Source organism: Heptranchias perlo, chromosome 1 (assembly GCF_035084215.1).
Source record: "Heptranchias perlo isolate sHepPer1 chromosome 1, sHepPer1.hap1, whole genome shotgun sequence".
NCBI classification, from domain to species: Eukaryota; Metazoa; Chordata; class Chondrichthyes; order Hexanchiformes; family Hexanchidae; genus Heptranchias; species Heptranchias perlo.
In genome coordinates this window covers 81,596,478-81,621,663 of record NC_090325.1, presented here as the reverse complement: position 1 = coordinate 81,621,663, position 25,186 = coordinate 81,596,478, and the positions used below count along the sequence as shown (strand labels likewise).

Sequence of the window (25,186 nt, the reverse complement as noted above, 5' to 3'; positions counted from 1 at the left end):
AGGAAATTCAGGTGAATGCTTTAAGCGTTTGTACACTAGCATCCGATGGAGTAATTCATACGTGCTTTTACAAAGTTTCTATAAAGAGTGATCAGAGGAACTCTGCCGACCTCCAGCCTTCCAATGAAGTTCATTCTTTCTGAACCAAACGTTCCTTTTCCTCATATTTACAATGTCGGGGTCATAGTAGTGACGTCTGGTTAATTCTAATTGGAAATAATTCCTGCACTGCCTTGGAAGTAGGTTATGTGCAGGTAAGACATAAATTTTGAACTTTTTTTTTATTTAGCACTAATTTACCGGGGTGGGGGACAATTCATTTGTTCAGAAATTACTTGCAGCTTAATCTCCTCATCACTGTTTAGTTATATTCAATATTATAGTACGGTAGCATAGATTAGTAATCCAGAGGCCTGGACTAATAATCCGGAATCATGAGTTCAAATCCTACCACGGCAGCTGGGGAATTTAAATTCAATTAATTAAATAAAATCTGGAATTAAAATACTAGTATCAGTAATGGTGGCCATGAAACTACTCGATTGTCGTAAAAACCCATCTGGTTCACCAATGTCCTTTAGGGAAGGAAACCTGCCGTCCTTACCCGGTCTGGCCTATATGTGACTCCAGACCCACAGCAATGTGGTTGATTCTTAATTTGCCCTCTGAATTGGCCGAGCAAGCCACTCAGTTGTACAGTCTCACAAAAAAAAGTCATAATAAGAATAAAACCAGACGGACCACCGGCATCTGGACCACTAAGCACCGGACACGACAAAGGCAAACCAAGCCCAGTCGACCCTGCAAAGTCATCCTCACTAACATCTGGGGACTTGTGCCAAAATTGGGAGAACTGTCCCACAGACTAGTTAAGCAACAGCCTGACATAGCCATACTCACAGAATCATACCTTTCAGCCAACGTCCCAGACTCTTCCATCACCATCCCTGGGTATGTCCTGTCCCACCGGCAGGCCAGACCAACCAGAGGTGGCGGTACAGTGATATACAGTCAGGAGGGAGTGGCCCTGGGAGTCCTCAACATTGACTCTGGACCCCATGAAATCTCATGGCATCAGGTCAAACATGGGCAAGGAAACCTCCTGCTGATTACCACCTACCACCCTCCCTCAGCTGATGAATCAGTCCTCCTCCATGTTGAACACCACTTGGAGGGAGCACTGAGGGTAGCAAAGGCACAGAATGTACTCTGGGTGGGGAACTTCAATATCCATCACCAAGAGTGGCTCAGTAGCACCACTACTGGCCGAGCTGGACAAGTCCTGAAGGACATAGCTGCCAGACTGGGCCTGCAGCAGATGGTGAGTGAACCAACACGAGGGAAAAAATTACTTGACCTCATCCTCACCAATCTATCTGTCGCAAATGCATTTGTCCATGATAGTATTGGTAGGAGTGACCACCGCACAGTCCTCGTGGAGACGAAGTCCCGTCTTCGCACTGAGGATACCATCCAACGTGTTGTGTGGCACTACCACCATGCTAAATGGGATAGATTCAGAGCAGATCTAGCAGCTCAAAACTGGGCATCCATGAGGTGCTGTGGGCCATCAGCAGCAGCAGAATTGTATTCCAGCAAAATCTGTAACCTCATGGCCCGGCATATTCCACACTCTGCCATTACCAACAAGCCAGGGGATCAACCCTGGTTCAATGAGGAGTGTAGAAGATCATGCCAGGAACAGCACCAGGCGTACCTAAAAATGAGGTACCAACCTGGTGAAGCTACAACTCAGGACTGCATGCATGCTAAACAGCGGAAGCAACATGCTACAGACAGAGCTAAGCGATTCCATAACCAACGGATCAGATCAAAGCTCTGCAGTCCTGCCACATCTAGTCGTGAATGGTGGTGGACAATTAAACAACTAACGGGAGGAGGAGGCTCTGTAAACATCCCCATCCTCAATGATGGCAGAGTCCAGCACGTGAGTGCAAAAGACAAGGCTGAAGCGTTTGCAACCATCTTCAGCCAGAAGTGCCGAGTGGATGATCCATCTGGGCCTCCTCCTGATATTCCCACCATCACAGAAGCCAGTCTTCAGCCAATTCGATTCACTCCACGTGATATCAAGAAACGGCTGAGTGCACTGGATACAGCAAAGGCTATGAGCCCTGACAACATCCCGGCTGTAGTGCTGAAGACTTGTGCTCCAGAACTAGCCGCGCCTCTAGCCAAACTGTTCCAGTACAGCTACAACACTGGCATCCACCCGACAATGTGGAAAATTGCCCAGGTATGTCCTGTCCACAAAAAGCAGGACAAATCCAATCCGGCCAATTACCGCCATATGAGTCAACTCTCAATCATCAGCAAAGTGATGGAAGGTGTCGTCGACAGTGCTACCACGCGGCACTTACTCACCAATAACGTGCTCACCGATGCTCAGTTTGGGTTCCGCCAGGAACACTCGGCTCCAGACCTCATTACAGCCTTGGTCCAAACATGGAGAAAAGAGCTGAATTCCAGAGGTGAGGCGAGAGTGACTGCCCTTGACATCAAGGCATCATTTGACTGAGTGTGGCACCAAGGAGCACTAGTAAAATTGAAGTCAATGGGAACCAGGGGGAAAACTCTCCAGTGGCTGGAGTCATACCTAGCACAAAGGAAGATGGTAGTGGCTGTTGGAGGCCAATCATCTCAGCCCCAGGACATTGCTGCAGGAGTTCCTCAGGGCAGTGTCCTTGGCCCAACCATCTTCAGCTGCTTCATCAGTGACCTTCCCTCCATCATAAGGTCAGAAATGGGGATGTTCGCTGATGATTGCACAGTGTTCAGTTCCATTTGCAACCCCTCAAATAATGAAGCAGTCCGAGCCCGCATGCAGCAAGACCTGGACAATATCCAGGCTTGGGCTCATAAGTGGCAAGTAACATTCGTGCCAGACAAGTGTCAGGCAATGACCATCTCCAACAAGAGAGAATCTAACCACCTCCCCCTGACATTCAACGGCATTACTATCGCTGAATCCCCCACCATCAACATCCTGGGGATCAACATTGACCAGAAACTTAACTCGACCAGCCATATAAATACTGTGGCTACAAGAGCAGGTCAGAGGCTGGGTATTCTGCGACAAGTGACTCACCTCCTGACTCCCCAAAGCCTTTCCACCATCTACAAGGCACAAGTCAGGAGTGTGATGGAATACTCTCCACTTGCCTGAATGAGTGCAGCTCCAATAACACTCAAGAAGTTCGACACCATCCAGGGCAAAGCAGCCTGCTTGATTGGCACCCCATCCACCACCCTAAACATTCACTCCCTTCACCACCGGCGCACTGTGACTGCAGTGCGTAACATCCACAGGATGCACTGCAGCAACTCGCCAAGGCTTCTTCGACAGCACCCCCCCAAACCCGCGACCTCTACCACCTAGAAGGACAAGAGCAGCAGGCACATGGGAACAACACCACCTGCACGTTCCCCTCCAAGTCACACACCATCCCAACTTGGAAATATATCGCCGTTCCTTCATCGTTGCTGGGTCAAAATCCTGGAACTCCCTTCCTAACAGCACTGTGGGAGAACCTTCACCACACGGATTGCAGCGGTTCAAGAAGGTGGCTCACCACCACCTTCTCAAGGGCAAGTAGGGATGGGCAATAAATGCCGGCCTCGCCAGCGACGCCCACATCCCATGAACGAATAAAAAAAAATATTTGTAGAAAATAGTTTTATCAACCATTAACTGATAGAAAATGTATATATTTTGAAAGGTATGAAGAACAGTGAGTATTCCAAGATTTAATTGATCCAAATAAAAAATAATTAAAATTTAATATTCGTACCTGAATCACATCCTGGCCATAATTTAAATATAGCTATGATGTCAATGCTTATGTTTTTCCTACATTAATATGAGGCATCAGAAATTAAAGGATTTTCTTCAGGTTGGTACAGGTTTGCAGGCTGACACAAATTATCCCAGAGAATTAGTGAGAAATAAACGTTTATAGTGAAATATTGCTGTGTAATGGAAAATGTTTAAAAAATTGGACCAGAATTTTTTTTTAACCACATCTATAATAAAGATTATTTTAGTGAGTTCTTTCACTACAAGGGCTTGAAAACAATGAAAACTATGGGATATTACTAATCAATCACCCAACAGGTTTGTATGAAATTCCTCCCTAAATGAAAGGAATTTCATTCAACTCATCAGGTAGTTGTGCCCTACCATCCCACATTGTAATTTTGAAGTCCAAGATTCTTGTTTCCTTGTTAAAAGAAGTAAATATCAAATAGAGAGCACCATGATGAATCAACCATCACACATCTGCCATCCCATATTGTAATTTTGTAATAGAGAGTTTTTTTTTATTCGTTCACGGGATGTGGGCGTCTCTGGCAAGGCCGGCATTTATTGCCCATCCCTAATTGCCCTCGAGAAGGTGGTGGTGAGCCGCCTTCTTGAACCGCTGCAGTCTGTGTGGTGACGGTTCTCCCACAGTGCTGTTAGGAAGGGAGTTCCAGGATTTTGACCCAGCGACAATGAAGGAACGGCGATATATTTCCAAGTCGGGATGGTGTGTGACTTGGAGGGGAATGTGCAGGTGGTGTTGTTCCCATGCGCCTGCTGCCCTTGTCCTTCTAGGTGGTGGAGGTCGCGGGTTTGGGAGGTGCTGTCAAAGAAGCCTTGGCGAGTTGCTGCAGTGCATCCTGTTGATGAATGATATCCTGTGTCCTGTTGCTGCTTGCTGCCTTCCTCAACATGTTGCAATTCGTGTCTGAGTACACTGCAAATACTGCAGCTCATCGACCTGAAACGTTAACTCTGTTTCTCTCTCCACAGATGCTGCCTGGCCAGCTGAGTGTTGCCAGCATTTTCTATTTTTATTTCAGATTTCCAGCATCCGCAGTATTTTGCTTTTGTTACACTGCAAATACATTCATTTAAATACAGAAATCAAAATGCTTAAAGACACAGGAAAGTCTTGGGCCATTACACAAAGGGGGAAATTTCGCTCTGGGTGAAAAATGATATGATAAAGCAGACATGCATAAACAGTGTACAAGACCAGTAGTAAGCAAACAATTAATAAACACAACTAAAATATCTGTTTATATTGCTGCTGTGTGCCTTGTTCTCATTGTAAAAGAACTCTTCACTTCTTCCTCCTACTTCATGTTGAACCTCACATGCATAATTTCTATCATTTACTCTTCATCCACCCTAAGTGAGCTCCACATGGTTGATATTCTTAACGTGGTTCCCTGGTATTTCTAGGCTTTGAACTCAATCTGTGCCTTATGGTGTTTATTTCTCTGGTTGAGACTACTGGGGCCAAGATTTATCCCTGAACACATGGGAGTAAAGTTTCATCTTCAACACCTGGGTGGTAATGTGACGGAGCAGATCACCCACCTATTGTAAAGCCCAGCCAATTATTATCCACTGATTTCAATGGAATAAAAATCGTCCATGTTCTACAATAGGCGAGCATCCGCTACGCCAGATTATCACCCAGGTGTTGAAGAAAGTTACTCCATGCTCTTTGTACTTTCATAAACCGATTGTTGTTCTTGTCTTTCTTTGATAAATCCTTTTTAAAACTCAATTTTCCTACCGTACATCTGGATTTTCTTGTTTGCTGAATCTTTGTGGCTTCCTGTGCACCCACAAGTGCAAAGCTTGGAGAAGTGGAAGGCCCTAGGAAGAAATTAAACTATTTTATATTATTGTTTCTGGAATTTTAAATTATTTTCAACAAAATCCCATCAGAAAGTCATAAATAACAGCATAGAAGAAGGTTATTCAGTCCATCGCACTAGCACTGGTGCTAGCTTTTCAACTGGAGCAATCTTCTTAAATCCCATTTACCTTGCCCCATAGCCTTTCATATGCTTTATTTTCTAATACTTATCCAATTCACTTTTAAATGATGTTACAGTCTCTGCCTCAATAGCTGCTTGTAGTAAAGCATTCCATATTCTAATAACCCTCTGTGTGAAAATATTTTTCTAACTTCCCCTTTCATTCTCCTAATGATAATCCCATGTCTATGCCCCTTGTTAATATTTACAAATGGAAACAATCTTACACTATTTATCTTCACAAAACTTCTCAATTTTGAAAACATCTATTTGACCCCTTCAGCATTCTCTGTTCTTGTGAAAGAAGCCACAGGTTTTCAAGCCTTTCTTCATAACTGTTACCTTTCATTTCTATGTGCTTTCTATAATTGGGTACACAGAACTACATGAAACGCTCCAACTGTAACTTCAAGTCTCCAAAGTTGGGCTTGAGCCCATGCCTTTCTGACTCAGAGGGCAAGAGTGCTACCACTGAGTCAATTATACGAACATCCGAGAAATGACGGGCAGGAAAAGATCTACTGGTCCATCCAGCCTAACCAATGTCTTGTACATATCCAACATCAGTTGTGAACTTTAATATTCCTTGTACCTATGTAAAACCCAGAATCTCATTTGCCTTTTTATGGCCTTTTCTACTTGTACTCCCAACTGTAAAACTCTACATATCTACCAATGAAGTTGAATTTGTACAAGACATTGGCTAGGCCAAAGTTGGAGTATCGTGTGCAGCTGTATACCCACACTGTATTAAGAAACTTACCCTCAGGTGTATAATCCCTCTTCTTTTTCCCAAAATGTACTACTTCACATTTCTCTGCATTGAAGTCCATCCCTCACCTATCTGCACATTCTGCTATCTTGTGTATATCCTTCTGCAATCTCCTGCATTTTCCCTCAGTTTGCTACGGCCCCTAATTTGGTGTCACTATTAAAATGTTATATCATTCCTTTTGGGACGATTTCCAAATCATTTATATGAATAGAAAACAAAAGACTCCCAGCACAGATCCCTGGCCGCACCATCCCAACAATCCAAAAAACATCCATTTACCTCTAATCTCTGCTTTCTGATCCCCCGCCATCCCTTTATCAATTCAACCACATTCCCTTTAATTCCATGTACTCCAATCTTCATAGCAAGTCTTCTATGTGCCATTGTCACATTTTGGGAGTTTTGATTATGCCTCCACGGGGTATCTTGTTGTAATATATATTGAAAATGTTAGTATTAAATTAAAAGTAGCTCTCAAGGGGTTAAGGTTACAGGACAGCAGGGCTTGGAGATCTAGATTAAGATTCAGATGGGGTGTCTGAATAAGCGAGCTTCAATGAAAGTTAGTTTGAACGTTTCCGTGATCATTCACACCTATTCTGCTTGAGAGGACTCAATTCACTTAGGCTCAGCTGACATAGTTATCTGGCGATGTTCATCATCTTGGGGTCAGAATTAACTAAAAGGAGAGAAAAAAACCCTATGTTCAGAGTCAACCAGGTCTGGCAAGGGAAGCAAGAAGCCAGGTCTTGGCCTGAGCCAGGAATTACAATGCAGCAGGTCAGCTTTTCCAGCTAGTAGCTGACCCAAAAGAAAATAAGATAAAAAGTGAACATCCTTTACACCGTCTATTATTTGGGATAGTATAATGTTTTTTTGTGGCTTTGAGTTGTTATAGCTGTAGGAGCTGTAGGAGAAGTTTTAAAAAGTCTGGAATTGTTACTTTTGTTCAGTTACATGTATTCTGCAAAATACACTAACTATTTTATTTTTCACTGACCTTGTCTTACCAGAGGATTCATCAGTTCATTGAAAGATTGAAGAAATGCTCGTAGGGCAAGTGCGAGTTTACATTATGCCGTTTGAATGTCAAGGTGGGGTGCACTGCAATATCCCCTGGGTTATGCTATTGTACAAGTAGATATTGGGCAGTGAGTCAACTTTGAACATGGGATCTATTTATAGGATGAACTGACGTCACTGAACTCAAGAAGGAATCTATGGCAGACCCCAAATTTATAACAGCCTCCTTATCAAACACCTTCTGAAAATTCATATATACAACATCCCTGCATTCCCCTTATTTATTCACACTTTGAAAAGTTCAACAAAATTAGCGAAACATGATCTGCCCTTCACCAGACATGCTGAATGGCTCTGATTAACGCATTCATTTCTAAGAGTTCACTGATTTAATCCCAGGAGGTGTTTCTTTTCACAGAGAGTCGTCGACCTACAGAATCAAGTTGTCAGCTCATGCAATAGGTACGGATTTGAGGCTAACATTCAAAAAGGAGCTGGGCAACTTACTAAGTGTGGCCGATATCACCACCTAATGTAACACCGTTATTTAAAAAGGGTAGTAGGCAGAAGGCTGGAAATTATAGACCAGTTAGCCTAACATCTGTGGTGGGTAAAATTTTGGAGTCTATTATTAAGGAGACAGTAGCGGAACATTTGGATAAACATAATTTAATAGGACAAAGTCAGCATGGCTTTACAAAGGGGAAGTCATGTCTGACAAATTTGCTTGAGTTCTTTGAGGATATAACGTACAGAGTGGATAAAGGGGAACCAGTGGATGTAGTGTATTTAGACTTCCAGAAGGCATTCGACAAGGTGCCACATAAAAGATTATTGCTCAAGATAAAGAATCACTGGATTGGGGGTAATATTCTGGCATGGGTGGAGGATTGGTTATCTAACAGGAAGCAGAGAGTTGGGATAAATGGTACATTCTCGGACTGGCAACCAGTAGCCAGTGGTGTTCCGCAGGGGTCGGTGCTAGGTCCCCAACTCTTTACAATCTATATTAACGATTTGGAGGAGGCGACCGAGTGTAACATATCAAAGTTTGCAGATGATACAAAGATGGGAGGGAAAGTAGAGAGTGAGGAGGACATAAAAAACCTACAAGGGGATATAGACAGGCTGGGTGAGTGGGCGGAGATTTGGCAGATGCAATACAATATTGGAAAATGTGAGGTTATGCACTTTGGCAGGAAAAATCAGAGAGCAAGTTATTATCTCAATGGCGAGAAACTGGAAAGTACTGCAGTACAAAGGGATCTGGGGGTCCTCGTGCAAGAAAATCAAAAGGTTAGTATGCAGGTGCAGCAGGTGATCAAGAAGGCCAACGGAATGTTGGCTTTTATTGCTAGGGGGATAGAATATCAAAACAGGGAGGTATTGCTGCAGTTATATAAGGTATTGGTGAGACCGCACCTGGAATACTGCATACAGTTTTGGTGTCCATACTTAAGAAAAGACATACTTTCTCTCGAGGCAGTACAAAGAAGGTTCACTCGGTTAATCCCAGGGATGAGGGGGCGGACATATGAGGAGAGGTTGAGTAGATTGGGATTCTACTCATTGGAGTTCAGAAGAATGAGAGGCGATCTTATTGAAACATATAAGATTGTGAAGGGGCTTGATCGGGTGGATGCGGTAAGGATGTTCCCAAGGATGGGTGAAACTAGAACGAGGGGGCATAATCTTAGAATAAGGGGCTGCTCTTTCAAAACTGAGATGAGGAGAAACTTCTTCACTCAGAGGGTAGTATGTCTGTGGAATCTGCTGCCCCAGGAAGCTGTGGAAGCTACATCATTAAATAAATTTAAAACAGAAATAGACAGTTTCCTAGAAGTAAAGGGAATTAGGGGTTACGGGGAGTGGGCAGGAAATTGGACATGAATTTAGATTTGAGGTTAGGATCAGATCAGCCACGATCTTATTGAATGGTGGAGCAGGCTCGAGGGGCCGATTGGCCTACTCCTGCTCCTATTTCTTATGTTCTTATGTACCTATAGAAGGATGGTGGAGTATTAGGGGATGTGTCTCCCAGACCCTGTGGTCTCCTGAAACTTGTCTGATCACCTTTGGCAGTCAGAGAGGAATGTTCCAGGGTTTCTTTTCCCTCAGTTAACTTAACGTGTTTTCTCCTCCACTATCTCTAATTCAATTGTGTAAAGGTCTTCCCATAACAACTTTAAAAAGATACCCACAATTGAGACACATAGGCAGGGATATTAACATTTTGCCAGCATTTATTGCCCATCCCTAATTGCCCTTGAGAAGGTGGTGGTGAGCCGCCTTGTTGAGCTGCTGCAGTCCGTGTGGTGACGGTTCTCCCACAGTGCTGTTAGGTAGGGAGTTCCAGGATTTTGACCCAGCGACAATGAAGGAATGGCGATATATTTCCAAGTCGGGATTGTGTGTGACTTGGAGGGGAACGTGCAGGTGGTGGTGTTCCCATGTGCCTGCTGCCCTTGTTCTTCTCGATGGTAGAGGTTGCGGGTTTGGGAGGTGCTGTCAAAGAAGCCTTGGCGAGTTCTGCAGAGCGTCTTGTAGATGGTACACACTGCAGCCACAGTGCAGCGATGGTGGAGGGAGTGAATGTTTAGGGTGGTGGATGGGGTGCCAATCAAGCAGGCTGCTTTGTCCTGGATGGTGTCGAGCTTCTTGAGTGTTGTTGGAGCTGCACTCATCCAGGCAAGTGGAGAGTATTCCATCACACCCCTGACTTGTGCCTTGTAGATGGTGGGAAGGCTTTGGGGAATCAGGAGATGGTGGAAAAGCTTTGGAGAGAACTGGGAGCAAGTTCAGGTGAGCAGGGGGGCAGGACAAGCATGAAACCCATCCAACATCATCAGTTTGAGGCCTGGGCTATTTTCACTCCTGGGCCTCATTTGCATCCCGTCAGCCAGCTGGCCGCCCAGAATTGGCAGAAAGAGGCAGCTGGCCGGCTTCAGGCAGTTCAAAATCGCAAAGCTCCGAGGACACTTGCCGGCACCAAAGTAAGTTGGGGTCTGGGCCATTTTGCAGATGGGAAGAACAGAGGCCCTGACTTTCCTTGTGGGGCCCAGAGAAGCACTCCTGCTGCTTCTATCCCCACTTCCATCCTCTACTTCTCCATCAGGTTTTACTGGTAGACCCCAATTTGCATGTATTAATAAGCCTCCTGTCTAAGTCAGGCAGATGTCTCGGCAGCCTAATAAAAGGGTACAGTTCAGATGGTGGCAGTCGGGAATCGAGTGAGCGTGGGTAGGTAGGACATTGTACAGCTATTTTAACTGCACTCCTGCCCTGTTCCCACCAGGTACGTTGGGTTAAAATTCTCCTCAAACATTTTAGGAAAAGGAAAAATTTAAAGGCAAGAGCTCCAGAACAGAGCGTTGTGTGAGGAGAGGAGCAGGGTACAAATGCTCTATTTTAAAGTAAAGAATAATACTCCTTCTAAAGAAAAAAAGTAACACTGTGTAGTGGTGCTAACACTACATGCCGCATTATTTTGGAGAATTTGAGCTAGTTTAGACATTCTTCTCCACAGGTAGTGTTAATCATTATTCATATAGAGTTGGCAGGATATGTTCAATTCTCGCGGGGCCATGGAAACCAAGGTTATTAGTAAAGGGGACGGGCAAGTCATAGAATTATAGAATGATACAGCACAGAAGGCCCTTTGGCCCATCGTGCAATTTTTTTTAAAGGATTCATGCCAATCAATCTGCTTTCTCAGATTTTCCTCAGTAAAATTTCCCAAGCCATTTTCTTTTTAATTGTTTGAGATTTTTGTAAATAGAAAAATATTTCTCCTGTGGTCTGTCACTACTTTTACATTTTTAAAACTGAACTTTCTTAGGTGTTTCTCAAATGCAGATGGAATTATGTAAAGGTTAACATTTGCAGACTTGTGGAGTAAATTTTAACAGGGAGCTGGGAAGAGAGCGGGGGGTGGGTGGGGCGGGTCAAAGATCGTGGGGGGGTTGGACATGGGGGGGTCGGAGATTGTGGGGGGGGTATTTGGAGATCATCAGTCTACTCTCAATCATCAGCAAAGTGATGGAAGGTGTTGTCGACAGCGCTATCAAGCGACATTTACTCACCAATAACCTGCTCACCGATGCTCAGTTTGGGTTCCGCCAGGACCTCTCAGCTCCAGACCTCATTACAGCCTTGGTCCAAACATGGACAAAAGAGTTGAATTCCAGAGGTGAGGGGAGAGTAACTGCCCTTGACATCAAGGCAGCATTTGACCGAGTGTGGCACCAAGGAGCCCTAGTAAAATTGAAGTCAATGGAAATCACGGGGAAAACTCTCCAGTGGCTGGAGTCATACCTAGCACAAAGGAAGATGGTAGTGGTTGTTGGAGGCCAATCATCTCAGCCCCAGGACATTGCTGCAGGAGTTCCTCAGGCCAATGTCCGCGGCCCAACCATCTTCAGCTGCTTCATCAATGACCTTCCCTCCATCATAAGGTCAGAAATGGGGATGTTCGCTGATGATTGCAGTGTTCAGTTCCATTTGCAACCGCTCAGATAATGAAGCAGTCCATGCCTGCATGCAGCAAGACCTGGACAACATTCAGGCTTGGGCTCATAAGTGGCAAGTAACATTCACGTCAGACAAGTGCCAGGCAATGACCATCTCCAACAAGATAGAGTCTAACCACCTCGTCTTGACATTCAATGGCATTACCCTCGCTGAATCCCCCACCATCAACATCCTGGAGCTCATCATTGATCAGAAACTGAAACAGCCACATAAATACTGTGGCTACAAGAGCAGGTCAGAGGCTGGGTATTCTGCGGTGAGTGACTCACCTCCTGATTCCCCAAAGCCTTTCCGCCATCTACAAGGCACAAGTCAGGAGTGTGATGGAATACTCTCCACTTGCTTGGATGAGTGCAGCTCCAACAACACTCAAGAAGCTCAACACCATCCAGGACAAAGCAGCCTGCTTGATTAGCACCCCATCCACCACCCTAAACATTCACTCCCTTCACCACCAGCGCACAGTGTCTGCAGTGTGTACCATCTACAGGATGCACTGCAGCAACTCTCCAAGGCTTCTTCGACAGCACCTCCCAAACCCGCGACCTCTACCACCTAGAAGGACAAGGGCAGCAGGCACATGGGAACAACACCACCTGCACATTCCCCTCCAAGTCACACATCATCCTGACTTGGAAATATATCGCCATTCCTTCATCGTCGCTGGATCAAAATCCTGGAACTCCCTTCCTAACAGCACTGTGGGAGAACCTTCACCACTCGGACTGCAGCGGTTCAAGAAGGCGACTCACCACCACCTTTTCAAGAGCAATTAGGGAGGGCAATTATCGCTGGCCTGGCCAGCAACGCCCACATCCCATGAACGAATAAAAAAAAATCATGGGGGGGTCGGAGGTCGCCAGGGGCGGGGGGGGGGGGGAGGTGAGGGTGGGGTCAGAAATTTTGGGCGGGGAGGTCGGTTGATCCCATGTGTGGGATTGCGGCAGGCAAGCTTGTTGTGCCTGAAGGAAACATTCCTGCTCCTCCTAGCCCACAATAAGTGCAATAAAGACACTTACTTGTGATTCCGGGCCTTTTTGCCTCCTTTTACCTGATGTGAATCAGAAGGCCCAGAATCCTGGCCCCCACGAGTTAAAAATAAAATAACTATTAAAATGGAGGCTCGCAGCCTCCTTAAAAGATTTCACTGACTGACCCACTTCCTGAGAGCGGATTGGTCATCTGCCCCTCTTCCCGCCTCCATTAAAACTGGAAGTGGGCGGGTTGGGGTCGGGTTTTACAATTTTTACCTTCCCACCCACCCCCAACCCACCCAATCGTGGAGTTAAAATATACCCCACAATTCCACTAGCATGCCAAATTTCTAAAATGACTGCAGTGATCCAATTCACCAAGGATATGCACATGGGTGTTTAAAGAAATGTTATATTGTGAAGTTTCCTTTTTTTAATATTGACTCATAAAATTTATCAATTAGCACCACTTCCATGTCTTGCCCGTTAATGCTTCACGATGAATGCCAATACATGACGGGACCCATTGGGTGGATTGCAATGGGTGTATGCGTGGTTGAAGGAAAGTTTTGTGCAAAGGGGAGGGGGTACGGTGGTGGTTTTTGGAGCTGGATTGATTATTTCAATGTCTCTTTTATCCCACTCTGACTTATAGAACTTGTGAGTGATGAGGGTATCCCTGGCATCCTGGGCTGCAATATGCGCGGCTGGTCTGGCGATGGGTGTTCCATCTTCATATTCCTCCTCCTCCTCTTCCTCTTCTTCAATATTGTCGCCATCAGTGGATGATTGACGAGCGCCTTTGTCCTCCTCCACATCTAAACCGCACTGCTGCGCATTACACAACAATGATTCTCAGCTGGGAGTACTGAAGGGCTCCTCCAGACCTATCCAGGCAGCTGAAGCACATTTTCAACATGTCGATGGTTTGCCCAATGACACACCTGGTGGTCATGTGGTTCTGGTTGTATCACTCTTGTGCCTCACTGGTGGTATTTGTCACAGGTGTCATGAGCCAGGTTTGAAGGGGGTATCCCTTGTCTCCATTGATCCAGCCCCTAAATCTGTCTCCGGTTTGGAAGAAGTCTGGAATGTTGGACTGGCACAAAATGAATACATCGGGCTCGATATTAGGAGGGAGGCGGGTTGGCAGCGGGGGGTTCGACTGGGCGCGTGGGTAATGCGCCCAGTGATTTCGGGGTGCTCCGCACACGATCGCAGCCTAATTGAAGGCACTTACCTTGGCTTCTGGGTTTAGCGCTGGAAAGCTGCACAGCGGGTGGACTGCGCCCCCTCATCATAGGCTGTCAGCTGGAGGAGCCCTATTTAAAGGGGCAGTCCTCCACTGACTGATGCTGCAGAAAGGAGCCAAAATTACAGCATGGAACAGCCCCGGGGGAAGGCTGCTCCCAGGTTTAATGATGCCTCACTCCAGGTTTTACTGGATGGGGTGAGGAGGAGGGGGAGGACAGAGATCTTCTCCCCAGCGGGCGGGAGGAAGCGGCCTGCCTCTGCCACCACGAAGGCCTGGCTTGAGGTGGCAGAGGAGGTCACCAGCACCACCAACATATCACGCACCTGCATACAGTGCAGGAGGCGCTTCAATGACCTAAGTAGGTCAGCCAAAGTGAGTACACTTACTCATTCCCCTACACTCCGTCTGCCACATCACCGCCCCCACCCCACATCTCCTTCTGCACTGCCAACACCACTCTATCACATCACTCCTCACACCCACTCAAAGCTCATCCTCATCTTACCTGCACTTACTCACCTCGCCAGTACTCATCCCACCACTACCACTCAACCCAATCCTCATACAATCTCATGGCTCTGTCTCATGCTCACCCTCTCATGCATCTCTTTCACGGTCAGCCTCACCCAACCTGCCACTACCTGTGCTGCAGCCACAGGGCATGCATCACATATGTGCAGTAGGCAGCGTAAGGCAAACGTGTCGTGAGCATTAAGGGGATGCACAAGGGTGTTTGAGGGTTTGTCATGGTTTTTACTTATATTTGATTTATGATCAATTCACATTACATATTATATTGTCACCACTACTGCCACGTCTTTGCAAATCTTGTCTGGTTTGTGCAATAATGCCCTTTTCTGAGGATCACCATGAAGACCCACAACTGATGCCACCCATTGTGTCACTGCAGAGTGGGTGTAGGTGTATTTGCAGGGCTCTTTTGTGCAGACGACTGAGAGACGTCGGCGATGTCCCCGGTGGCACCCTGGAAGGATGCGGAGGAGAAGCTGTTGAGGGCAGTGGTGACTTTGACAGCGACAGGTAAGAAGATGGTGCTCGGGGCAATCGGGAGCAGCTCGGCATGAATGAGGCTGCAGATGTTCACAACTACATGTCGAGTGACTCTGAGCCTCCGTGTGCACTGCTGCTCAGAGAGGTCCAGGAAGCTGTGCCTCGGTCTGTGGACCCTGTGGTGAGGGTAGTGCCCTCTGCGAGGCATCTCTCTCTGCAGTTGCCCTCCCTCCTGGTGTACAGGTGGATGTGTCACAGCACTGTGTTGTGGAGCTCCACGTGTCAGAGGTGGACGGCGTGGCCGGCGAGGCCGGTGATGCTGTTCATCCTCCGAGGAGGTCATGACTGCAGCTACGGCGGCCCCCATCCGGAAGATGTACGTTTGAGGGGGTCCGCAAGGTAGGTAAATGTGCCTGGACACCGGGGTTGAGATTGTAAGTTGGTGATTTTTTGTGTTAGGAGGAGGGTGGTGGAGGCCAAACTTTGTCCAAAGTGACAGAGTGGCCTCCTGCAATGAGTGAGGGTCTCCCCCCCCCCCCCCACCTGTCAAATGGACCTTTGCAGCTGCCACAGGCTGGTGCCTGCAACACGTCCATTTCAACTGGGAGTGTTTCTCCCAGCAGGGGAAACACGCTCAGTTTAGTTGAAAATCCCACCCCTCCTAAAATATCCTACAAATCAGGTCTGCTAATGACCTGAAGTATCAAATTAATTGTCTTAAGTGGGATCCCGCCGGATTTAATTGCCGGTGGGAGTCCCGCATGCGGGGGCTGCGCAAGCATCTAAACGTGTCACTGGGAAACCGGAAGTGGGCGGGTTTGAGCCAGGCTCCGGACCCGCCCCGGGAATCCCTGATTTTTGGAGACCCCCCGCCACGAACCTGCCGGCTTGGATGTCCAAAAATCGAGCCCATCCACAGGATGCACTACAGCAACTCGTCAAAGCTTCTTCGACAGTATCTCCCAAACCTGCGACCTCTACCACCTAGAAGGACAAGAGCAGCAGGCACATGGGAACACCACCACCTGCATGTTCCCCTCCAAGTCACACACCATCCCGACTTGGAAATATATCGCCGTTCCTTCATCGTCGCTGGTTCAAAATCCTGGAACTCCCTTCCTAACAGCACTGTGGGAGAACCGTCACCACACGGACTGCAGCGGTTGAAGAAGGCAGCTCACCACCACCTTCTCAAGGGCAATTAGGGATGGGCAATAAATGCCGGCCTTGCCAGCAACGCCCACAACCCATGAACGAATAAAAAAAAAAGCTGCCAAGGAATCTGGCGCACACCTGCATAAATCGTTTCTTGCGGTTGCACACCAGCTGTGCATCGATGGAGTGAAAACGATCAGTGATGAAGTGCACTGATGGAGTGAAATTGAGGGCATTACTGTAATGGGCAACGCACGGCCACCGGGTCCAACAGGAAGCAACTCTTCTTCAAGGAGGCTACAGATGTCTGCGACCACCTGTCAGCTCAATCTGAGCCTGCATAGGCACTGCTCCTCAGAGAGGTCCAGGAAGCTCAGCCTCTGCCTATAGAGCCTCTCCCATGGGTAGTGTCTCCAGCGACCTCATCCCCTCTGTTGCTGCCCTCTCTGCTGTTCTCCAGATATTTATTGTGCACCTCTCTCTTGTGCACCTCTGATCCCAACACAGCACAGTGTCGCTGCCAGGGATGGTCATTTTCGTCCTCCTCAGATGTCCTCTCGAATACATCCATTGCACCCCCCCCCATCCTGATCTTGTCAATTTGAAAGTCTCCGAAGTTTTGCAAAAGCTGTCTCAAGACAAGAACTCTCTGCCAATCGTCTGCCAGAGGGAACTGAGACACCACCTGTAATAACTGAGCTTTTATTTAGATGGAGAAATCACAACTTTAAATACCTCCATGAACTGCAGCTCAATCTCATCTCCGTTTCACGGGCAAGATTGAGAAGCTCCAGGAAACCCGTGCCGGAGACATTAAATTTGAAGTTGGGTGACATTCAATTTAAAAACAGCTACTTGATGTATATTAACTATGTTAATTGTCCCGCTAACGACCCACCCGCCGGCACTAATTGGGGACGTGACCTCAGCTAGTACGTTGCGCGCACTCATCCAAATGCACCCACATTAAACCTGAAAGTGGACGCGTTGGAGCCGGGTTGCGGTTACAATCAAAAAAATAGCAATTTTCACTTCCCAACTCCATGGGGTTAAAACTCCCCCATATCTCAGCTTTAGAGAAAACATGTAAAATTAAGTATGCACCTAAAAAGCAATGGAGTAACTTTTTTCAGCTCTTTGCTAGAGCATTCCAAAACTAATGCCGCTGCCCCGAGCTCTCCCCATAGTCCTGTTCCAAATAAATGGAACCACAGAAAGAAAATCTATCTTATGGTTGCTGTTTGTTACTGTTTTTGTACAGTAAATTTTAGCTTGCAAGCCAGAAATTTATGACCAAATCCCTACAAATGTTTGACAGTTGGAGAGTATACAAACTCTAAAAATCCTACTAGATTTCCCCCAATGGGCTTAGTCAAAGATTTGCCTTTTGATTTTATTTAAGACTATAGTAGGATTTCCAAGAATGCAGAGTACTAAGCATGGCTGCTACTTACAATAACATCCTCCTTACACTGTATTGAAGTACTTGGATTGCTCACTATCAATTTTCAAGAGGCAGTGCCGACAAAAATGCAGCATTTTTGTCTGTGATGCATATTGGTTTCTTAATGTCACAGTACATGTGGAGGTAAAAGGTAGGTTCACTAACAGAAATACCACAGCTTGATTTGATGCACTGGCTGCAGAATGTAAGCATTTGTGGCTCTAAATTGGGCCGTGTAGCACCCATTGTTTCAGCGCTACACGGCCTCTCCGACATCCAAGATGGTGTCTTGGATGCACACGCATGTTTCCAGCATGACGTGCGCCAGACGCCATCTTGGTATAGAAGTTAGCACAGGCGCAGATAACAAACGCTGGAATCATGTAAAGTAGGGAGAAAATGGCTTCAATCAGTGTGCAAAGCTGATTTAAAGCGAGAGACACCATTTTGGGACTTAACGCTCAACTCAACACACCACCTGAACGTGTCTTAGAGTGCCTGGAGGACCCCACCCCCAACGCTACTTAAAGGACCTATGCAGGATTTACAGGTTAGTGGCTGGATTATTGCTCCTGGCTGCCGAGACATTTGTAACTGTTTTTGGAGGTCTCCTACACTTGAATACTAGCATGCGGGGACATAGCATAACATTTAGAGCCAGGACATGCAGAAGTGAAGTTAGGAAATGCTTCTACACGCAAAGGGTGGGAGACGTTTGGAACGCTCTTCTGCAGGCCGCAGTTAATGCTAGCTCACTTGTGAAAGTTAAATCTGAGATTGATAGATTTCTGTGAACCAAGGGTATTAAGGGATATGGGGCTAAGGCGGGTATATGGAGTTAGATCACAGGTCCACCATGATCTCATTGAATGGCAGAACAGGCTCGAGGGGCTAAATGCCACTGCCACTTGCTGCCTCTTGATATACGCCACCTTCTCCTACAAGAAAGCGGGACGTGTGTCTGGGTGATGTGCCTGTCATGGTTCAATAGCTGCCAGTGTGTGTGACCTGTGAGTTTTGGGTGGGTGGCTTGAAACAGTGGTAATGTGTGAGGGTGAGAGGAAGCACCTGATTGGAAGAGTTGAATACTGATGGAGTTTATTGGTATGTGGGGGATGGGGGCTGTAGTGCGTGGTGCAGTTGGTAGGAGACGCCACTTGACAGTTGACCTCACTCACCTTGACCACTCATGTCAAAGCATTGAACTTCTTCCTGCACTGCATCCATTTTCATGATGCTGTGCACCTGGCATTGACTTCATCCCCCGCTGCCTCCCACTGCCTTTTGGATATATGTCTGGAGGGCCTTTTGCCCCACCGCCCCCCCCCCACCCACTGCGGATATAGGATGTCCCTCCTTCTGTCCACCTCTTACACCAAGGTCTCTGGTGCATCAGCTGAGAACCTTGGTACATGAACTCTCGCAGGCCTGGTACAAACTCAGATGGCAGATTGGTGAGGTCTAGCGTGCAGATTGTAGGATGTGGGATTTAGTAGTGCGCAACCTTTATTAAATGTTTTAACATTAGTCATCATTGCGTAAACATAGGGATGGGACCTGCATCTGTGTGTTACGTGTGCGATGTCTGATCTCCGTGCAGACTGTTATTTTCAGCTACCTTTAACAGATTTCCAGGAAACATCTTCCCTTTAAGAGATTGAGCTCCCTCTGGTGGTGCAAGGTGCAAATTGCAATGATTCCAGGTGCAAGGCCTGGAAAGGAACTCCACATTCACCTGAGGAAGGAGGAAGCCTCCGAAAGCTTGTGAATTTCAAATAAAATTGCTGGACTATAACTTGGTGTTGTAAAATTGTTTACAATTGTCAACCCCAGTCCATCACCGGCATCTCCACATCATGGAAAGGAACACTGATTGCAAGTGAGTCCTCGGGTGGGCTGAAACTTGCGATCTGCGCAGAGGCCACTGGGTGCGGGGTAATAGCACATCATGTTACCTGTGCCTAAAAACAGCCCCTATCTAATTTATCCCCCTTGGTCTGGTCACACTATTCCAACCAAATACAAGCAGCTTGTAGGCTTTCTTGATAGATGTGTTTGACTGGAAGATATTTCTGAGTTTAAGAGACACATTATTAAATTTGTTTTGTCCTAGTCAATTTTGTATAAAATTGAGAAGTCCATTTGAAGCCATCAGAGAGAGAGTCAGACAGAAAAGGGCCTGAGAAAGACTGTGGGGATGAGCAGCAACAAACCACCATGTAACGGTTAATAGGAACTTGGAGTTACTGCAAATCTATAATGCGTTACTGTTCACTAACTGTTTACTGTTTAATTAATCTGTTTAGCATTTTATAGCTTAAGCTGAAGTATTTATTTCACCTGGAAAATCAAGGCGAATTTGTTGGTACAGGCCCACCATCTGTATCTGAACCAATACTGTTCCAGTATTATCAATTGCTACTATCAGTCACAAAATGGTAGTTCAGACCATCACAACATCCACCTCAACCTCAAGAGCAGAAGGTAATTCTTCTTCCTTTTCTAAAATTATCTTTTCTATAACATCTTGCGACACTTTCCTGTACAGGTGACCCCTGCATATATTGACAAACTCACAGACGCCTTGTTATAAAACTTAACAAATGACCTAAGGAACGTGATTTCTGACCTGCCACTTGAACCATTGTGTTAATGAGATTTTTATTTTACCTGCGGAAGTGTTAACTGAAACTACAAAAATCTTTTAATTGCTTAACATGCATAAAATCAACACCTCCATTTTATATCTCTGTGACTTATTATAAATTCAACAGGATGAAATGGATCCCAAGGGAAGAAGTCGTGGGAGCTCTGATTTTAATTTTCCTAAATTCCATGTAAAGGAAAATTGTGCCAGCGGACTGCAGTGGCAAATGTGAATCCCAGTTTCAAAAAGGAGATAGAGATAAGCCAAGAAATTATGGCCCCGCTATTTACAGGGAGGGAGGAGGGGAGCCTGTTTGTGGGGGGGGATAACCGGAAATCCTAAGAAGGCGCAGGTCCTGCTGAATTTAATGGCAGGACCTCATTATCATTCTTTAATTCCGTTTCCCGCCCAACAGCCGGCCAGCTTTTTCATAGCATGAGTTGATCATGGCCAGTCACCACAGATTTCCAAAGGGCAGCTCCTGCTTGACCAACCCTATGGAACTCTTTGAAGAAATTACAGAGAGGATAGATAAAGGAAATGCAGTCGGTATTGTTTATATGGATTATCAAAAAGCATTTGATAAGGTAGATATAACAGACTTAAAGCAAGGTGATGGCACATGTAATTCAGGGCAATGTGGCCACAGGGAGATGGTTAGTGGACAGAAAACAAAAGGTGGGGCCAAAGGGAAGTTTCTCAGACTGGAAAGATGGTGAATGGTGTATCACTGGCTCTGTTTTGGGGCCATTGTTCATTTGTCAAACACATATAAATAATATAGCCTTCGGAAATGAGGGAACAATATTGAAGTGAAAGTAAGTGATAGCCTATCTGAACTGCAAAGAGTCCTTCAAACGCTCATTGAAATTCACCATCAGTTTCAAGGTGCAACCCCCTTGAAAGTCAATCCTTAATGGCTGGACCTTCTTCCTTTGTCTCTCAGTACAGTCTCAAATGGTGCATTTGAGGTGTGATGCTCACTCACGCTTTCCCTCACCACCCACTCGACCAAATTTCAGCTTTGTTCCGACGTCTCTACTACTTCTCACCTTGCAGACCCTTGAGACCTCTCACTTTAAAAACCATTGCTCCACAAGCCATTCACCATTCTCAGATCACAAAGGTCAAGAAGGCACCTGCTACTCTGATCTTTCCTTAATCGCTCATTGACTTTCCTTTGCTTTGAAAAATGGACTCCAATCCAGTAGACTGAACAAGATGGTATTGAAGGATGCAAAATTCCATCCTACCTAATACCACTGCTCATTAGTAATGTACTCCACATGGGACCAGGCAGGACATTTTATTTAAACATTTATTTATTTTTCCTCTCCCCTCATGAAGCTTTTAACTCCTTACTGGGATACGGTTTAAAAGGTGCTGGTCACCCAAGTGACCATTTTTCATGTGTGACCTTGGCAGGCTATTCATCCATAGGAAGCATCACAGATGAGCTTGATCCTATCCTCACCTTGCATTCACATACATGAACTTACACTGGGGATCACTGAATATGAATGAGGAATGGCAAACCTGGTTGGTTTTCTCCCCTATCTAACCCAGTGGCTCTGAGACCAATTGTACTGTCCACTACAGTTGTCCTAACTGAGATCAGCTAACTCAACACAGACCGTGGATCAAACCTGGGACCTTCCTGGTCTATATGACTCAGTTACTCAATGGATCAACTCAGTGAGCCATGGGATGCTCTGAAATAATCTTATCGACCATTTATACACAAAGCCTCTTACTCTTTGGAGATTTTTCTATGAGTTTCGTTTCCTCCTCCAACAAGCTCAGCGCAGGAAAGTCCTTCAGAGGCGTAGCACGTTTCTTTTGCTGTGACCGTTGGGACCATACATCTCCACATTGATCCATTCTCAGATTTGTCACTATGTCACAGCGGCCCTGATAAAATATGAACAGCAAATAGATGAACGGTGGTAATGCTAAATGATTTATGTGCATCAGTGAAAGCTAACCTTTGCTATCGGTGGCCAATGCCTCATGATTCATAGGTACCAGAGATACAGGTGTGTTAATTAGATCATTCTCACAGGGAATAAATGGATGTGTTTAAATTTCACCTGTGCAATATTTTTAGTGCATTGGTTATCACATTCACATTGAATTCCTGCTAATATTATTTTAACACAGACTCATTAACCAGTGTTTTAAAAATAGTACGTAGAGGAAATTAAACCTGCCTGATCGTTTGACCCTATGTTAGCCATGTAATTACTCCATGGGCTGAAAATCCGTGGCCCTGCCCACGTACTCCTGCCCTAACTTGGGAGGAGTCTACCAATGAGGCCAGAAACTAGGCCGGGACCTGGTTATGCTGGGTCCTGACCGTTTGTTGAAATTTCTGGAGTTGCCTTTTGGGGGTGTACGTCCCGCACGCCATATGGGGAGGGGCATGGCCTGGGTGCAGGGGGACCCGACACTGAGAGTTCTGAGGCCTTGGCCCTCACTGAGACCCAGTGTATTGTTGTTGAAAGTCAAATCCACTGGGGGGCAAAATAGGAGTCTTTCCTGGGGGGAACGTTACAATCCCATCTCCAGCTGGCACGTTTTAGCTGGACTTTCTAGCCTCGTCAGTCGGTAGGCACCCTGGACTCAGCCCCAATGGACCAGACACCCGCCATCGGCAGGCAAATTAGGGTTCAGCGAATTTTCAGGGCTTGTATTTTTATAGCAGTAAGCACACACTGTTATTGATTTTTAAAAATTTTGCATTTACATTTACAAATGGAAAATAAATATTTTGATGCTATAATGAGAGTGCTCTCCTGTAAAACAATAGAAACACAACTTTGGGTTGCCAGTGAGCTAACAACCCAATTGGTGTCAGCTGGCAGCAGGCCACCAGCTGCACCCCCAGTTGCAACTGGGCATAAAAGCAGCTGAATACTCCTGTCAGCATGTCACGTAAACTAGGGGGCAGCTCGTCACCAGTAATCGCCACCTAGTAACAATTCCAATGGGTCTTAGTACCACCCCAATTTTTTTTTTTATTCGTTCATGGGGTGTGGGCGTCGATGGCAAGGCCAGCATTTATTGCCCATCCCTAATTGCCCTTGAGAAGGTGGTGGTGAGCCGCCTTCTTGAACCGCTGCAGTCCATGGGGTGAAGGTTCTCCCACAGTGCTGTTAGGAAGGGAGTTCCAGGATTTTGACCCAGCGACGATGAATGAACGGCGATATATTTCCAAGTCGGGATAGTGTGTGACTTGGAGGGGAATGTGCAGGTGGTGTTGTTCCCATGTGCCTGCTGCCCTTGTCCTTCTAGGTGGTAAAGGTCGCGGGTTTGGGAGGTGCTGTCGAAAAAGCCTTGGCGAGTTGCTGCAATGCATCCTGTGGATGGTACATACTGCAGCCACGGTGCGCCAGTGGTGAAGGGAGTGAATGTTTAGGGTGGTGGATGGGGTGCCAATCAAGCGGGTTGCTTTGTCGTGGATGGTATCGAGCTTCTTGAGTGTTGTTGGAGCTGCACTCATCCAGGCAAGTGGAGAGTATTCCATCACACTCCTGACTTGTGCCTTGTAGATGGTGGAAAGACTTTGGGGAGTCAGGAGGTGAGTCACTCGCCGCAGAATACCCAGCCTCTGACCTGCTCTTGTAGCCACAGTATTTACGTGACTTGTCCAGTTAAGTTTCTGATCAATAGTGACCCCCAGGATGTTGATGGTGGGAGATTCGGCGATGGTAATGCCGTTGAATGTCATGGGGAGGTGGTTAGACTCTCTCTTGTTGGAGATGGTCATTGCCTGGCACTTCTCTGGTGCGAATGTTACTTGTCACTAATGAGCCCAACCCTGGATGTTGTCCAGGTCTTGCTGCATGCGGGCTCGGACTGCTTTATTATCTGAGGGGTTGCAAATGGAACTGAACACTGTGCAATCATCAGCGAACATCCCCATTTCTGACCTTATGATGGAGCGAAGGTCATTGATGAAGCAGCTGAAGATGGTTGGGCCAAGGACACTGCCCTGAGGAACTCGTGCAGCAATGTCCTGGGGCTGAGATGATTGGCCTCCAACAACCACTACCATCTTCCTTTGTGCTAGGTATGACTCCAGCCACTGGAGAGTTTTCCCCTTGATTCCCATTGACTTCAATTTTACTAGGGCTCCTTGGTGCCACACTCGGTCAAATGCTGCCTTGGTGTCAAGGGCAGTCACTCCCACCTCACCTCTGGAATCAGTTCTTTTGTCCATGTTTGGACCAAGGCTGTAATGAGGTCTGGAGCCGAGTGGTCCTGGCGGAACCCAAACTGAACATCGGTGAGCTGGTTATTGGTGAGTAAGTACCGCGTGATAGCACTGTCGACGACACCTTCCATCACTTTGCTGATGATTGAGAGTTGACTCATATGGCGGTAATTGGCCGGATTGGATTTGTCCTGCTTTTTGTGGACAGGACATACCTGGGCAATTTTCCACATTGTCGGGTAGATGCCAGTGTTGTAGCTGTACTGGAACAGCTTGACTAGAGGCACGGCTAGTTCTGGAGCATAAGTCTTCAGCACT

At 46.4% G+C, this 25,186-nt stretch overlaps 1 protein-coding gene across 1 annotated transcript in view; it reads right to left on the bottom strand.

Annotated features, from left to right (window-relative positions):
* LOC137338985 (cyclic nucleotide-binding domain-containing protein 2-like) overlaps positions 1 to 25,186 on the bottom strand; it is a 140,620-nt gene that overhangs the window by 57,542 nt on the left and 57,892 nt on the right. The window contains exons 12-13 of the mRNA XM_068001900.1: positions 22,407 to 22,563; positions 5,592 to 5,674 (exon numbers count right to left, since the gene is read on the bottom strand). Of these exons, the coding sequence (XP_067858001.1) occupies positions 5,592 to 5,674; positions 22,407 to 22,563 (240 nt within the window). The remainder of the gene's footprint in view (positions 1 to 5,591; positions 5,675 to 22,406; positions 22,564 to 25,186) is intronic.